This window comes from Eutrigla gurnardus (assembly GCF_963514095.1).
Source record: "Eutrigla gurnardus genome assembly, chromosome: 20".
NCBI classification, from domain to species: domain Eukaryota; kingdom Metazoa; phylum Chordata; class Actinopteri; order Perciformes; family Triglidae; genus Eutrigla; species Eutrigla gurnardus.
Genome location: NC_139931.1, coordinates 8,184,043 through 8,201,677, shown reverse-complemented (window position 1 = coordinate 8,201,677; position 17,635 = coordinate 8,184,043). Strand labels below are relative to the sequence as shown.

The 17,635-nt window shown below is 43.5% G+C and overlaps 2 protein-coding genes across 4 annotated transcripts in view; one reads left to right on the top strand and one right to left on the bottom strand.

The window, feature by feature from the left end:
* prkcab (protein kinase C, alpha, b) overlaps positions 1-11,098 on the bottom strand; it is a gene marked incomplete at its 5' end in the record, with an annotated part of 66,109 nt that extends 55,011 nt beyond the window's left edge. Inside the window, 2 exons of one of the 2 annotated variants that reach the window (XM_084036456.1) lie at positions 10,472-10,503; positions 10,770-11,098. In XM_084036456.1, the coding sequence (XP_083892582.1) occupies positions 10,472-10,503; positions 10,770-11,098 (361 nt within the window). The remainder of the gene's footprint in view (positions 1-10,471; positions 10,504-10,769) is intronic. The other variant, XM_084036457.1, reaches the window with a different exon arrangement.
* A 632-nt stretch (positions 11,099-11,730) lies between these two features.
* Positions 11,731-17,635, top strand: part of cep112 (centrosomal protein 112) — an 82,132-nt gene continuing 76,227 nt past the window's right edge. For both annotated transcript variants that reach the window (XR_014599001.1, XM_084036455.1), the window contains exons 1-4: positions 11,731-11,934; positions 12,153-12,258; positions 12,420-12,610; positions 12,795-12,958. Coding sequence is in view for 1 of the 2 variants with exons in the window: in XM_084036455.1 (XP_083892581.1) it covers positions 12,159-12,258; positions 12,420-12,610; positions 12,795-12,958 (455 nt within the window). In the remaining variant the exon portion in view is untranslated. The remainder of the gene's footprint in view (positions 11,935-12,152; positions 12,259-12,419; positions 12,611-12,794; positions 12,959-17,635) is intronic.

Below are 17,635 nucleotides of genomic sequence, written 5' to 3'. Positions count from 1 at the left end.
ATTTAAACAGAGTCCCCTTCACTTCACCTAAAACCTCAAAGCACGGTCAAATATGTAGATAGACAAAATGAAGAGGGGAACTGATCAAAGGTCAACACTCAGTAAACTGAGCTTCGGCTTCTCTTTCATGCCAGCGACGATCCCCGTGATCCGTACGGGCACATATCAAGTGAGCGCTCCCACTTCTGCATTAGCATTCCCTCCCTCCGGCTTGAATACTGAACTAGCGGGGAGGTTTGTCGGGCAGTCCCTTCGCCATTTTGCAAATTCATCATGTTTAGATCTCCTAGCAGTAGACACGGATAGAGAGATAATTAGAATAGTAAAATACGTTCGAGTCATGGGCGACTGGAGAAAAGAAATGTGTAATGAGGCCACTTAGATGAGCAAAATGAGCGTTGGCTGAAGTCATGTCTTTGCTTTTGTGACATATTTCGGTACTCACAAAGTAATGAAAATCCTCACGACCTATTGCTACATGCAGGCTTTCAAATATCACAACAAAACAGTGGGTGAGGAAGATGCAACCAAGCCCACACACATGCTTCTTATAATTAAGTACAGCGAGGACAACAGTTTTAATGATTAATAAATCATTAAATTGGTTATCAAGCCTAATTGATAGAATGTTTTCGTCAAATGAAGTGCTACTTTGGCTTTCACTCACTATTGTGTTCCTCTATTTGTAGTCTAAGATGCAGAAATGATTTTTTTTTTTCTCATGAAAGCGATGGCGGTTAAAGAAAGGGAAGTTGCCAACACTGACACACAAACAACAACAGCACGGAATCTAAGAAAGACTCTCCCTTGTTATTTCATCCGTACGGACCCCGGAGACGATAAACACAGATCAGAAAGAAGAAAATTCCTTCCATGCTAGCATGCGAGATGCCAAAAAAAACAGGGTTGCGAAGCGCCGAGTCTCCCATGTGGTGCCTGTTGCTATATTTGCCGGGGGAGGCTGGGAAAGACGAGGAGGAAACACGACCGTGACACCTTCAATTAGAAAGTCGGACTTGACGGATCCTCCCTCATCTCGTCCCCCCGCACCGGAGCAAAAGGTGAGAATGCAGATGGAGCGGCTGGTTAATGCGCAGGAGAAACCAGCAATGAAAGGAGAAGTACGCAGAAAATGTGAAAGAAATGTGAAAGCTACTATAAGATGTGCTAGAAACAATTATAAAAGCTTAGCATCTAAACTGCCCTCCAAAGCCAAAAAAGTACGAGATATTTAGTCTAAATTCTGTTCTGATTTTTTGACATTTCATCTTATGTGTAATTTTTTTAAGGAGAAAAACCAGCACTACAATGTCTTAATAAGTGACAGTCGCTAAATCTGACATCATAATAGAGAAAAAAAGACATTATGCTTGTTTTTCCCTTTAGATCGCTCAAACAGATTAATGTGAGGTATGACTTGGAATCAGCATTTCAAAAAGCATCCAAATTAAGATTTTACAGCTTATACCTCTTTTTCAGCAGCTGTTTTAAAGAGCCTTCAAACTTCAGCATACTCAGGGTCATCACTGCTTCCCAACACTGTCTGTCGGTGTTTATGCAACCTTACGCGTACACATTTGCATATTTTAATTTGTTTACGGCGGTGAATCTGGTTCTGGTGCTGAAATACGTAGACAGATGGACAGTCAGGTGAAAAGGGAGCGAGGTGTGAGGATGACTAAGAGCTGACTGAGTGACCCTCAAACACACACACACACACACACACACACACACACACACACACACACACAGCACCACAGGAGCAGGAAGAAAGAACACACGCGTCACAAAAACTGGCACGCACATTTTCTAACCCTCTGCCTGTCGCTCGCCCTCCCTGCGTCTTTGTCCTTGCACAGAAATAGCCAAAATATTACTGTGAGGCTGGGAAAGTCCCATGTGTCCATCTCGGGCCACACACGCTCCCCGCTTTCCCTCCATCGCTTGTCTCCTCGTTCACTTTCATCCGCACCTCATGAAGTTTTTACATCAAGAACTTAAAGAAATTAAAATTTCACTTTTTCGAGATAAAAAAGACATGAATTGGCAACTCTTTAGATCAACAGTTAAGTTATTTTTAAGCAAAAAATGTAAAAGATAATAAACTGAAAGCTTTTATTTATTATTCTTTGGCAGACATTTTTTCACGATGGACTATGCTACCTATTTAATGTAGAAAATATGACAAATGCATGATGGTTCTAAAGAAAACAAAATGAATCTGCTTAGCATTGAGAACGTACCATAGCAGGTGTATGTTAGGGATCAACAACACATGTTATGAGGTATTGGAGAGGGGCGCCAAATGAAAATTCCCACCTTAGTGTTTTACTTCGTGTTTGCAGGCATCATACCTGATGACACACACACATATATGCAGTGAGCTCAGAATCCTCCCGAGTACACATTCTGCTCACCTTATATGGGTCAAGACTGATACCTCTGACTTAAACCGTTCCCGAAATAACTGTGGGTGTAATCACCGCTGAAGTCATTAAACACAGCTGGAGCGGTGAGTCGGTGGAGCCAAGGTGAGCCTTTCCCGCTCTAAAGTCTCTCAGGGAGATGCACAAATACACCGTATGTTATTGATCCATTCACCTGGAGTCTGAGACGGGGACGAAGTAACTCAACACATCGTATGTTGTCACGGCAACAGATGGTTGAGGTGGAGGAGAGGAAAACAGGCCAATGATGGGGTTAAATGGACACTAGTGCTCGTGTCTTTATATAAATCACTGGTGCGCCATCTATTATGGATGAAAGTTGCTTTCCACTGAGCTCACACTGTGTCAGTCTGTACACGCGTCGAGGAATCCAAGACCAATATGAAGGCAGCTTGTTGGGTGTAAAACCTGCCTATCTCAAAAACAACACCAACACAGGGAAGTCATTTTGCAACAGATGCTCCGACAGCGTGGCACAAAGTTATTCCGTGTTTTTGAGGACCCGTTCCAGTATCTCCTCCCGGGTTTCCCCGCCTCTCAACCTTCTCTCTCTCTCCCGGCTGCTCTTTTGCCTTTGTTTGTCGAAACGGAGATCGTGAGGGAACAGCGTGTGTCATCTTATTACGCAGCTTTGTGTCTCAGCAAAAACACACAGGCAGCTCCCCAACAATTAACTACCCACTCTTGGGCTGAGTAATGCCGCCGAAGCCTCCAAAAAGACCCCCTTTTTAATGTCACCAGATGACATCGCGTTATGCAAGCAAAACACTGACATGATCTGCCGAGACAGTCTGTTAAAATGAAAATATCTCTGCTGCGCCGAGAACGGGGGCAGAGTATGTCACGGATTGGCTGTGAAAGGTTCTCCTCCCTGTTTTTGCGTTCGCAAAGCGTTGCTAGTTCCAGATTTCATCACTTCGTTCACGTCTTCGTCTAAGACCCCGAATCCTCCGCCCAGACAGACTCATGAATGCATCACCACAGCTACCGAGGCCCCGTTTGCATCCGAATAAATGGAAGCTGAGGAGGTAATGCCAAGCTCCCTTGTTATGTTTTTTTCTTTTTTAAAGAGAAGTGCTCATGTGGGGTAATTGGCACACATTTGGCATTGAGGGCCAAGCACTGTAACCATGGTAACCTTGGCACACCATGCTGGCAAGAGTTAACAGTAGCAGTAAAGCGCTGCAGGATGTAGTCCATCCCAGGAGTTAGCACTGCACTGGTTCCTGCCGCAAAAAGTCAATGGGATTTTGGGTTATTGCAGGAAATAAACAAACGTTTCCACATTTTGTTCAGTAAGAACATTTTGCATATAGATATGAACGCTCATGATTTTTGGAGCCGAGATAAAACGCTAAAGAATTTAATCAAAAACACATAAAAGCTTAAAAAATCACAAGTGAGTTATTTCTTGACACTTAAAAACGTTAAAAACTCTAAAACTTGTGTGAACCACAGACCTTATTTCAGGCTTCTGACCAAAACCCATTGAGAAAACCCATTTTCAGAGTTTTAAGAGCATTTTTGCATAATATCGTAAATCACAATTATGGTATGGGGAATGGTGACATGAAGTTTACATATCCTCCCACTGCTTACTGGGCAGCTTGCCTGAGTGCCTCTGAATACAAGACATCTCCATTTCCCTCTACCGCCATCCATTCCCCAATCCCTCCTCCTCCTCCTCATCCCCTCTTTACAGTAAGGAGTTTTAAATGAGAGCTCTTTGTCTAGCCCCCAGACTGTGGCAATCCCCTTCTGTTGACACACAGGAAGGTTCTTGTGTGGCTCCGTCTCCAGGGCTTGCTAACTGGCACACGGATCAAAAACCCCTCTTTTGGGCACGGACTGTTGCGGTACTACAATCCTATTTGACGAGCCTCCAATGCAGATGAAGAAGAGCCAGCGCCGGTAGCTCAGCGTGTCACCTCATGGCTCTTGAAGCACACAGGCAGGATAGGATGTAATTTGAGCGTTTAAATCTCTACTGTATATACTGGAGAATAAGTGTAAGGGGCTGTAAAACACATGTCGGAGGAGCTGTTAACACAAGAAAATGGACATGGCACCCTTAGTTGCTACAGTGGTGTCGAGTGAGGAGGGGAGAGAAAGGGAAGAGGAGGGGGAGCAACACTCAATAGTAAAAGGGACATTTTGAAAGTGGAGCAGAGACAAGCAGAGGCAGAATTACAGATAATTATCCGGGCCAGCTAAGCTTCCACCCTTGGTGTAATTAATGCCATTCAGCTGGGAGAGGGTTTAAAATCGTCGATGTATTAAAAGAGTGTTTCTGCGATTTCTCCACATTCGACTCGTATTAATGAGTCCCGAGCAGACGCCGATAGCTTTCAAGAGATATCCAAAATAAAGTCTGAAGCGAAGCCTTTCGACGTCGATCACATAGTTGAAAATGATAGTTTTGATGTTTTACTCTGACTTGTGCTACGTCTGATTCAAAATACATTAAAGGATTCGTCCGCTGAGACTATGGCGTGGTTCAGATGAGCATAATTATGCTGCTTGTAAAAAGTAATTTGCTTTTGGATTAACAATTGAACCACAGTTCAGATAGTTCAAGGTTTTGACTTCAATCATATTCAGAGTTGCTTCTATTTCTAGTGTTTCTAGAGTTTTTTTTAATAGGGGATGAGAAAAGCTTATAATACACCAACTTCAGCAGAGGACACCCACTATGTTGAACGGGAGATTCATATTTCCCAAAATAAGGGAACAAGCCTGGGATCTGTTATGTTAGATTTAATGAAACATAAACTAGGAGGAGAGGAGGAGCGCGTCTCGGCTCTTGGACGAGATGTGTAATGTTTCGGGGGCTCCCTGTCGAGGAGTCGCGGCGCTCTCGCTCTCATCTTCCAACAACAACCCCCCCCCCCCCCCCCCCCCCACGCACCTCTGCTCTGATTGGTTAACGAGGGCCGCCGCTCCATTCTGAGCGCCGATTGGCCCCACGCCCACGCTGCCATTAGGGGCCGAGCGACGGCCTATCTGGAGGCGCATGTTGGCCCTCGTCACTCTAACCGACACATACGTGATGTCGCCTACGGGGGTGAGCAGCCTTTACGCCCAAACGCCCTCGTCTGTGCAGCACGATTAAGAAGATGATGATGATGTCATCAGTATTACTTGAGAAGCAAATAGTCAATAATTGCTCCATTTATGTTAGTATATATAATATCTATAAGAACCTGCTGGACGTGGCCGTATGCGCTTTATGATTTCAGCTTGTCTTTCCATCAGGTCCAACCACTTGGACCCAAGGTGACCTGATTACAACTTGGTATTCAAATGTCGCTGTGACGTCACAAAAACAAAATGAAAAAAATGATAATTAGGACTATTTCACATAAATGTCTAATGGGATAAGAATTGTTGCTGCTGGATGTGTGGAACAACTGTTCCATGTCAACTTATGTCAAAACAATGCTCACAACTTGTTTCCCGCCGTCCCCAAGTGGCCAAAGTCAAACTTACTTCAATCTGAATTACTACTCAGATGTTGGCCACGGTTTCCAACCTGTATTTCATCTCTGAGACATAATGCCCACCTCTGTTTCCACTCCACTCTCTTTCATCTGTCCTGAATAGTCGCACCGTTTCCTTTATCTTTGCCAAAACTCGGGCGCAAGAAGCCAGAATGTGTAAAAGGCCTCTTTGACGTCATCCTCACACGTCTACCCCTTCATTGGGTCTTGAACGTGTGCCTCCTCCTCAGCTTCTTTCCACATTGTAACAACCTCTTCTTCTCCTTCTCCAAACCAACTCTCCCTCCTCCTATCGCCTTTCTTGTGTCCAGACTGGCGCTCTCCTCCCAGCGATGGCTTCTCAACTCTCCAGATGGCTTCCACAGACGCTCAATTTCAAAGGCTAGGGACGAGGGGAAGGCAAGGGGGGGAAGCGGAGCATCCTCCACCCTGGCGAGTGACCGGCACCAAACCCCCCTCCACGGTTCTGTGACATTTCAGCAGGAATATTAATGAATTAATAAGTCAGAAATTAAACGAAACAAGTGAAAACATCATTTTTCTGTCCTACTTTTTTTGGGTCATAATTCGATATGATTCAGCTTTTGTCCGTGTGTCATATTTTCTCACGTCAAAAAAACTGAATTAAAATAGAACTTGCAATTTCGACACGTTCGACGAGTGTTAAACGCCTATCCATCTGTCCGCTGTGCGTGTATGAAACATAACAGCCTATAATTTATCTCCGCATCATTAATCTCAATGAATACACTCATCAAAATTACACCGGGGGTTCCTAACAAGAAGGTCCACCTGATGGTTCCATTATGAATAATTCTCAGATTTTTTTTTGTGGAAAAAAATCTCGACCTCTTTAAGCCTAAAAAATGCTTGTATTATGCTGCTAATCAATTAACTTATATTTAATGGGTGCAATGATGTTCCCCATACATTATTCATACGTTTCTGTTTGAATCCATATGTCGAAAATCTACATTTATATGTAATTTTAAAATGTTTATGCCAGTATTGAAGAATTGTTTTTTTTTTACAAATGTTTTAAATTAAATATGAAATATGATTACAGGCTTTTCACACTGAAAAATCGATGTCTGCAAGTGTTTACATATTTCTGAATAAATGTATGAGTCGTGAATATAAAGCACGACCAAAACAAGATGTGCAGCACGTGGGAGAGAAGTTGGGGGGAGGGAGGGCTAGCTTAGTGTATCATTCATGTGTTGGGTGTTATCTATACTAGGACATAACTCAGCATGTCCATATGACAGGATGTATCACGGATGCAGATTCTCCACCGTGGGCTGAGTCACAGCCAACGAGGGAACCGAGCACGTCTCTCAAATCTATATTAAATACATCTAACCAATGTTTTGGATGGTGAACTGTAAGGTGGGATTTTTTAAAAAATTTTATTATTATATTGTGGTGAGTCACATCTTAGTCCCCTACGGAAATAAAGCAAGCTGCAGTGAATGTACAACAATTCCAAGAAAACAGGGACTGCGTGTGATCTCGGTTATTAAGTGACCACGTTGTTCTGTAACACGCGCCTGACATCCCGAACCAACGGTGCACCACGCATCCCCTTTGTCGGCTTCAACAATAAAAAAAAAAAAAAGACAGAGCAGTCACCAACCTGGGAGCAGCAGGTGCTCTCCACCCACACAGAGATCTTTTAGCACCGCTTTGGACGGCACTCTGCCGCTCACTGTTGTGTGGTGGAGGTGGGTGACCACTGGAGGATAAACGAGAAAAAGGTGCTATCTGTGCTTTTCAATGCAGGTCAGGGAGCTCTAGACAGCCCTTTCATCTGCTCACACCTACATGTAAGAGACAATAAACTGATATTGCAGGGCAAAGGATGCGTGAGAGATCACAGCACAGCGATTGTACAAAGACATTTCCTAAAGATGCACTTCTTGAGCTTCACGCAGGATTAACAAGCTAAGTTTGCAGTCACATTTATTAACAATCAGCATATATCTATATAGCCATCCACCCATGAGGAAAAGAAAACCTGTACATAGAGGCCTCCAATGATTATCCCTCTATATGGTTCGCTTCCTTATGCAAAAAAAGCATCCAACATCCTGTGTACATCCAAGAAGCCCACGTCCATGATGCATGTAGAGTCAAGCTCCCCTGTCTTACAGTTCAGCCCCAGTACACATGAGGAATTTTAAATATATCGTGATTTGGGGGTGGAAAAGAAACATGAAAAAAACAGATATGTGCCATATATCCAGCCATATATCCAGCCATATTCCTGCGTAAAAAAGAAAAAATATATGTGTCCATAAGGACATAGCAGAGGGTTAATTAGAGCCACAGATTTTCTCGCTGCAGCAGTGCTGTGTATCAACACCCTGCAGAATGGCAGTAGCTGGCATGAGAACAACACACACATGCCGGTATAGGTTCGGTGCAAGGATAGGTTAGCGGGCACCAGATGGATGCATGACGGGTCTATTGTCATCATGTTTGGGAGTTTTATCACCATGGTGATTGATCGCTGTGCTGCAGTATGATTGTGAGATCACCACCTTCAAAATGCACATCAGTTCCACAGACTGGATCCAATACTTTTTCAATGAATTAAACTCAATCGCAGTAATCTTACCACATGCAAAGCTATGTATGCAATATTATATCTACTTTTAATTGGTCTACAAGTGATGATCTAACCTTCCCTGAATCTACGTAGAAGCATTTAGTTGAAAAAGCCTTTGGAGCCACAAGCAAAAAGTATTTCTGTATAACAGAGCTGATCAGATCTTGAGGGGGTGTTGTCCAGCTGCCACACCTGTTAATGATTCAGTCACTAATTGCTCTCCGGGCAGGTGTGGCTCATGGGCGTCGTTTAGAACTGGGTATAAAAGAGACACAGTGTAGAGTTGCTAATCAGGTCAGAGGTTGCACTTGAGTCCAGTCAGTCCCAGTTTGGTGAAACCATAGCACGGTGCTGCTCTTCAACTACCAGCCATGGCTCTCGGACTCCTTTTGAGGTATGTTTTATTGAAGGCGAGACTTTATTTGTTTTAATTACATTTAGCAGCGTGTTTAATCGGATGCTTGTTCTTCACTGGCCTCTTGCAGGATTTCCTCCCTTTGTTTTTTGCTGTTTGGCAGTGCTGGATCGCAAGCTGGAAGCGGTAAATGACTTTCTTCTTAATCACCACATTAAGCTGCAGCAATATCTAATGTGGTGTTTGCTTTGTAAATGTTACAGGGTCTGGATTAAGACGTAGGGTCCACTCTAATATCGTGGGCGACGATTGGAGTGACGATGCAACATTCCTCACATCTGATTACAGCAATTCGGAGCTTTCAGATGACGACGCAACTGGCCCCGTTTCCACGAGCTCCGAGAAACCTTTGGCTGCACGATTGCTGGGTTTGGGCTCCTCTCGGCATAACGCAGCTAGTGCTCCTGCCCGTCTTGGTGGGGTTAACTCGATCAACTGGCGCCTAGTCAACCCAGCAAAGCCTCCTCGTGGACCTGTCCAACCTCTGTCTACATCACTTAGTGCTGCCTCTCCAGCTGGTGGCTCTCCTCCTCATGCTAGTCATTCTGCCCACTATAAGCCTGTACTATCCTCCCAGCCACCCAGCTTTAACTCTTGGCAGCCTGTTGGCAGTAGTTCTGGCGTGAATATGAACCAGGACATAACCTTTAGCAAAAATCCCCAACTTGTCTATGAGGAGGTCTTTCACTATCCAGCTGCAGCTCCTGGTTCTTCCAGTAGGCCTACTGAAGGAGGGGATCTCGAGGCAAATTACTTGAGCAAGTTCTCTTCAACTGCCTCCAAACCAAAAGGACCCACTTTCTCCAGGGACTCAACTAATGTAGACTTTTGGCGCCGGCCGTCTTGGATTGGAAACCCCTCTTGGTTCTCTGGAGGAAGTAACGCTAACTTCAATCAAATGTACAAGTCGATGCTTGAACAAAAACCAGTCGGCAACGCCAAAAACGTCCTGCGTTCCAACGTCCTTCCTCCTCCAAGCTATTTTAAGCAGACCAAACATGGCTATGGGCGAGCCAGGTATATCTCCTCTCACTCAAACTACTCTCCAAACCTTCAAGTGGCTGTAAGCTCCAAGGGTCAACAAGCTGCCGCTCAAGGTGGAAAGAGCCCTAAAGGTATGTCTTTTTGTTTTTAACTATACCTCAAACATTTGCCTTCAAGGATCTAAATAACTTATGTCCCCAAGTTGCAGGTAAATGTTTCACCTTCTGCTTTCTTGCTTGCAGAATGAGGTGCCCTCCTGAAGACTTGAAATAAAATTCTTGAAATATGACTTTGACTTGTGTGACTTGATTTGCAACTTCCATACAGTATTTGCTCATGCAACCTTTCAATGCTTAAATTGGAACTTTAGCCAGCGTAAAGACGTTCAACTTTTCTGCTTCCGGTTGGAGTCTCAGAGCTTCCATCATCCAGAGGTGGATGTGTGGAGCTTCTGAACCCCCCCCCCCCCCCCCCCCCCACCCCCACCCCACCTATATGCATTCAAATAGTTTACCTTGGCATTGAAATCCTTGCTTCCCAAATCCCCTGTAACACAAAAAAATAAGCATTAGGACTGCTTTATTCTGACACAGCACTACTAAATACAAATAAAAAAAACTTGCATCACATCACTTGCAGTCTTTACGTTTAAACCAGTCTTAAAATGTGCTTAAAAGCTATAGACCTGGCTAAACGAAGTATCTGCAAATGTTGCCTTACGGCCATACACTTGCTGAACTACTTTAACAATGCTTTAACACATCCATGAAGAAATTCTGCCCACCAAAAGTGACTGCAGCGGCGTTGCTTACCATATGAAGTCTGTACAGTGGCTGCAGAAGGTCGGCTGCTTGAAAAATCTCGCAGTGAATTTGTGGTTCTTAATTTCGTGCACATTTTTCTGCCGCAAAGCACCTTTGCGGGCGAATCGATTTCCAATCCCGGCCGAGTCGTTATAATGCAAAAGATGGTCAGCCATAATGGGGGGGACGGGGGGGGACGAACCAAACTGCCCGGCCACAACTTGGTGTTGTCCCGAGGTCCTTGTCTCGTCACAGCTGATGAGAGGCTGCTGGAGGAGCTGCTGACGGACCGCACGCCTCCTCTCTGCCCGGACTACAGCTGAGCGCTTCTTTTTCATTCAGAGTGACGTCGGCGAGGTCTGCCTTCACGTGCCGTGGGAATATTTCACTTCAAATTTCAGGCAGACTTTTAAGTTTTAAACACACGAAATGCACGTCCACTAATGTTATATGCATACAATATATTATGGTATTTTGTTAAGTGTTATAGCCTTTAAAAAAAAATTGAGAAAATATTATTTTTTTAAGTGAGGAATTAACCAAGACCAAGAATTAACCATCCCACAAGCTGAAGGTGCTGTGCGCCATCGTGTGGACGTAAATTACATTGTAGATTTTGACGAAGCTGAGAATTATGTGAACCAGAACACATCAGGCAACTATCTCTAATATTCCACTATATATATATATATATATATATATATATATATATGTTAAATTTTGCTCGGGCTGATGAGGATATTTTTTACTTAAAACTGAGGAAATTAAACGCGCACTGTTGTGCTGATGGGAGTAAAATATGGTGTAGTATAATTATAGAACAAACTATGAGGCAAAGCTGTGTTTTTAAAATAATTTAACGTCAAAACGAAAAGCGAAGCAAAATGGAAAAAAAGGGATGTGCGGTTCCTATGGCAACGGGGAAACGCTGCAGCGTCTCCACGGAAACCGGATGTGGCGTAGAGTGGGTACGCTGATGTTTTGAACCAGTTTGAGCGGCCAAATCAGTGTGGCGTTAGTCACTTTCTCATCCTTATGTTCTGTTTTCATGAACAACGTGCGACTTTAAGCGTGTCACTCGTCTGTTGCTGGACGTTTTTGATTAAAACGGCACCTCACGAGTGTTTCACGGCTCTGCATTAGCTCGCTTGCTAATACATCATCACTCCCTCTGGTAAGTTAGCTAGTTTGTGAACGCTGTAGTTGTTAGCCTGTTGTCATGTTGTGTTATGCTAACACGACGTTACCCTACCTATGTCCTGTAAATAAACAGGTAAGTAAGCAGCTCAGCTGCAAACACTCGTAGCTAGCTAGCTAGCACATGCGACTCTAACCAATATAGCGTAACTCGCTTCTTATTAACCGCTGTGTCCGTTTACTTTACACCCTAAGGACAACATGAGCAAAGACGAGGACCCGTGGGACAGGCTGGATGCTGAGTTTGACCGTTTTCTGTTGGACATGAAGCCATATGTCCTCAAACACCCCAACAAGACAGGTGCCATTACATTTCATCTCTCTTCACTCCACTAAGCATAGTTTAAACATCACTGCTTGCTATATTTTGTGCTTTTCTGGCGCCATTCTAAGCAAACTGATGTCATTGATCAACTCCCTGAAAGTAAGTTCCCCTGTACCCCTGTTTACCTTTGACCTCAGAGCGCCAGCGGTGTGCCACATGGATAAAGAAGCTGTGTGACCCAGCCACATGTGGTCAAGGGGTGATGGACCGCAAGAACCGCAACATGCATGCCCGCTTGCTCCTTTACATGCTCAGAAAAGGGGTCCTGGAGAGGCCTTTCACAAGCAAACCAGAGTCTGGCAGCCTCAAGACAATCCCCACCTACATGGTAAGAATGACTGCTTCGTTGAATCATAAATATTGCTGTTTTGACATCGAGTAGTGAAGACTTACTGTCATATTTCAACTTGAATATGCTGTTTCAACTCATTAAACAGAAATTGCGATGTATTGCAAATATTGATGGGCCTAATCAACCCAATCTTTATCTGGTTTTCAATTTCCCTTTTCAGTCAATCTACTTTGATGAACCTCTGAGTGGTCGGTCTGTGGAGCGCTGCGATGCAGGCCTGCCTGACTGGGTGACGGGAGAGTTGGGTGGCTACGCTGACGACCGGTTGTCTGCCAGTCTGCTTAAAGACAGAGCCAGTTCCTCACCTATTGCAGCTCATCACAGGTGCTATTCCACTGCACATTGCCTCTGCTACATATATGCATAGCTTTACCTTTAAAAACCTACCTAATTAGAAAGTCAATGACAGTTCATCATCTCGCCTTCTTACAAAAATACATAAATAAACATGCTAGCATGCTAAGGATCTCAGGTGTATAGAGTTGGTCAATATTATGCATGAGCAACAAACTGATCAGGAGCTAAAATGTATGCTACTTCAACTGTATGTGTGCACTCCATATTGTTTTTGAATTATTTACTGCTGATCTCTCATATCAGTTATGCTTTTTCTTACAATATTCACGTCGTGTTCACTGACAATCGTAAACCACCCGTTCAGACCAAAGCGGTGACATGGGTCCAACTTTTATTTGGTGATTATTAATGTAATTCAGGGTTTCATTAAATAGAGTATGAACTACACTACAGACCGGTGTCCCTTCTTAGAGAGTAGCAGGGTGACAGCTGTATTATCTGTCAGTTATTGTTGTATTAGCAACATAACTTTTGTAATTGAAGCATCCATAGTCATTTGTCAAAATGGCAGAGAAAGGTCTTGGCACCCCTTTCCTTTGAAACGCATTACATTTTACAGACAACAGTCACATATGGGCAGTCTAGTATAGTTTTATGTTCCCGCACAAATAGAGTTTATTGAAAAGTGAGCTCTCCCCTTGATCCAGCTGGTGACTTAACGAAAATGAATTTAATATATAGAAGATGCTTCATCAATCATAAGATATTTATCCAAGCACTCCGCATTGACGTTATGTTATCGCACTAAAATAGAACTTGTCTGTGAAGCATGATGCACGCGGCTTTTCGTGACGGATCGCCCATCGTATTCGCTCAGCAGCTCTATCTGAAAAGCCAAAGACATTGCCAAGTTCTTGCATCAGTCTGCTTGAGCTGTCCATTCTGACTTTTCAAAGAGATGCACTTCAAAACAACGTGAGAGGATGAGGAGCCTCTTGTATTCTCTATCATCTTTGTGTTATTCTCCTGTTTACACTTTCCCAGTAGTTGAACTTTAGGCCTAACCCCCACAGAGGAGAGGAAAGCGGAGGATGAGGTTTAGAATCTCATTAGCTTGTTTCTTCAATAGCTTGATTTCGATCAGCATTTAGCGGACGCTTGTGTTTTGGATTTCCAAATGTTGCGGCTTGATTTAAAACTGCTTCACTGAAAGCTCACAAAGGTACACATGCAGAAAAAAATAAATCATCTAAATTCATATAGTCATGTTTACACACTTGTGTGAACTCTTTCAACGTGCCGCCCTAAATCATCAGTCATCCTAGTTTGCTTGCGGATGTTTCCTCTGACTGCAGGCAGTTCAGGCGCTTGACAAAGTGATGTTAGTAATGTCTCAGGGTTTTTTCATTCCAATTAAAAAGGAAAGGCAAATCTGAGCCCAGTGGCTTGATATTACCATTAGCATAATAAAAAGAGAGCTCGGTAAGTGTAGTAAAGACGGCTTAATATCCAACAGGGCATTGTGTAAGAAGGAGCACAAGCCCTCCGCTGCCATATGTAATTCAGATTTGACTGTCGGGGGTTGTAGACTATTTCACTCTTAGCAGCTCATCATTAGGGCTTGTGTTTAAATAAATATTTGTGACACTTATTATCTCGCCCATGGCCGTGTCCCACTAGCAGGAACATATTTTAATTCTGCATTTTGAGTTTGTACCTTCACGCTGGAAAATAACAATATGAAGTGCATTTCAAATACCAGCATACTTAAATCAGCGTGGAGTGAATGGACGCCATTGGGTTACGATGATGAAGATGTTTTCTTTAACTAGATGTTTGGTATCAATATTTGGATCAATTAATTTGAATCAGTACAGACTGATTTGTAGAGGGATTATTTTGGTTAATTACTTGATGTCTTACAGGGAAGTATTTGTAGATAATTATTGACTTGTTTGTATGAAAGCTGTATTTGCATAATAGAGTCTACAGCTCACAGTGTAGATACTTACTTCCTCCCTTTTGCTGCTGTATTTAGGGTGTGGATGGAGATTCTGTGGGGAGCAGACTGCTGAGTACCACGGTGTCTGATTGGGATAAGACCATGAAAGACGCTCAGATCACAGGCTAACGTCCTGACGGGGAAAATTAACCGGCCCAAGAGCCCTTTTATGTGTCTCTCTTATTTAGATAAGATTAAATGGAACGAACATGTCTGACTCCCTGTGATGTGGCGATGTTTGATCTACGTCTCACTCGCCATTAGTCAGGTGATGGGCAGGGCTTCCTTTAGTGAACCGGTCCAATTTGAGTTAATGTAAATGACGGGATGGTTTTCTGATGTCTTGAAATGTTACTTCTGTTTCACAATGAGAGTGGAAGTGCTGCAACGTATGGTGTGTTCTTCAACGGATCCATTATCTAACCTCATTAGTCCAAAATGCCCTGAGTGAATTCCTACACAGTGCTATTCCTACATTAGCCACAAGATGGAGCCACTGCTTTGTCGATTGCACTCATCCAGGCAGAGGAATGCTGTTGAAAGCACATGCAGTCAGCAGAGGGTCAAGAGATCAAAACAAACAGCTTTAGTGATAAGCCAACATGCAGCTCCATCTTCTAATGTCCCCTTGTGTTCAAAGGAGACAGGTTATGATAAAGACATAAGGGAGAAAATAGTGGTTGTGGGTTGGTTTTGACATATTAACTTGGCAGTCACCACTCAAGTTGGCAGGTGCTTAAGTTTAGTTGTGGCTTTATCTCTTTGGTTTACTCTTCATTTGAAACATGCTCTCTTTTAGGGCTTTCTTTTTCTCATTTTTCTCTCTTCGTTTTCCTCTTGTCTCTTCCTCCGACTTCTGCATTCCACGTGTGCTTTTCATCCACATATGAAAACTTTTAACCCCCCCTTTCCCCTCTCCCTCCCTCCCCTCCTTTTTTCTGTGCAAGTGTGACAATAACATTGTCCTTGCAGTTGCAGTAGTCTGGCCTTTGATGCTGGTATAAACGCCTGGTGTCTCCCGCGCGCAGGCCGTCGTGTCTCCTCTGATATTGCCTCCAGGTGGTTTTGGGTTATGGCGGAGGGAGTGCAGGGCCAGAGAGATGTTTGTGTCCCAAGGTCAGACAGCCTTCCTGAGGGTGCCCGAGGCTGAGACCCGAGCCCACTGGCTCTGCACCTGGAGGTCAGGGTGGAGTATGGATGTCAGGCTGCTTTAATCAGCCAAGCTGCAGCTTCTGAGGCTCTACATGGTGTTCTCATTTTCTTCTCTCTGTGTGCGCGTGTGCACGTGAGTGTGTATGTGTTCGTGTGTGTGTGTGTGTGTGTGTGTAGCTCTGGCCTGACTTGCCACTACTTTGATCTCTGGGCCTCAGACTCCAGACACATCTGATTCAATTATCCTCATCCACCTGTTGACTTAGAGGCCCAAGATTGCAAAGCTTGGCCCCCTTATCGAAGTTTCATGGCTGCATGTGTTTGTGCATGTGCATGCAGGTGTGTGCGTGCGTGCTTGCAAGTGTGTGTGTGTGTGTGTGTGCGCTTATGCACAGGCGAGCCAGTATGTGAGAGCGAAGAAGTGAGTAACTACACGAAAGCTGTCAGCAGTCTGCAGGGTTTTATTTGAAATCTTTTATCATAATCAATTATATATTGCTCCTTCAATATTAAATTGCATCCTCATTATTACGAAAGTATTGTATTGTTCTTTTGATAGTGATATTTTTTATTTTTAGTTATTTTATGATATCTGTCAGTTCACCTCAGTTACCGTTGCCCTCCCAATGTAACTGTGCATCATCGCTTTGACGTGCTTTGGCCATTTATTACACGGTATTTACAACTCTGTGTAAATGGACATCACACTGCCCATTGACATCAACCTCAGAATGTAATTATTCCATATTAGCCGAGGACTCCAGAACTCTGTGCAGCATTAAGAGTGGATATTGTAATTCTTCAGGCCACTGCACGCTCTTAAATTAATCATGAAAAACCAACCAACGAACCCGACTCTCGCTGTGATGTTCCCCCTGAGCCTCTAAAACTCTGGTGCTTCAAGAGATAGTATCTAGGATCTGACCTGTAATCATAATTTATGTCCTCATAACTGTCCAGGCTATATCCCGCAGAATCTTATCTACTGGCGTCTTATTGACCAGAATCGCTTTGATGGTCACTCACAGTAAAAACTTTATTATCCGACAAAGATAAGGTTTAGTTTATTGAAGCGTTAATCTCTTTTACAAGAGTGCCCGGAGAAGAAAAGGCATATTTACAACACAACAACTCGGCCGTTTATCAAAATATTTGATTTATCACTGTCTTTCAACAATACCTAAAGCCACTGTAGATAACAAGTATTCTATAAAGATACACCTTTCAGGAATGAAGCAACAATTTAGCCACTCTTTAGTTAGTGCTGTGAAACTAGATAGAATACCTATATGTATTAATATTGCATTGGTGTTGCATGCGTATTCTCTAAATTGGGGGATTTGTGGTATAAAATCCAAATTACAAGGGTGAATCTGCATGCACAGACATCCTTCCTGTTCTATATTCAGCAGTCTTTCCAGAAACCTCACAGCGACGGTGCTTTCCTCCTTGAGATGAGGCTGCCTGTGACAAATGAGGTTCAAAATTCTCAATATCTGGAATCCTAAAAAAAAGATTTCAGGGGCGACAGGAGCACCCATAGGCTCCAC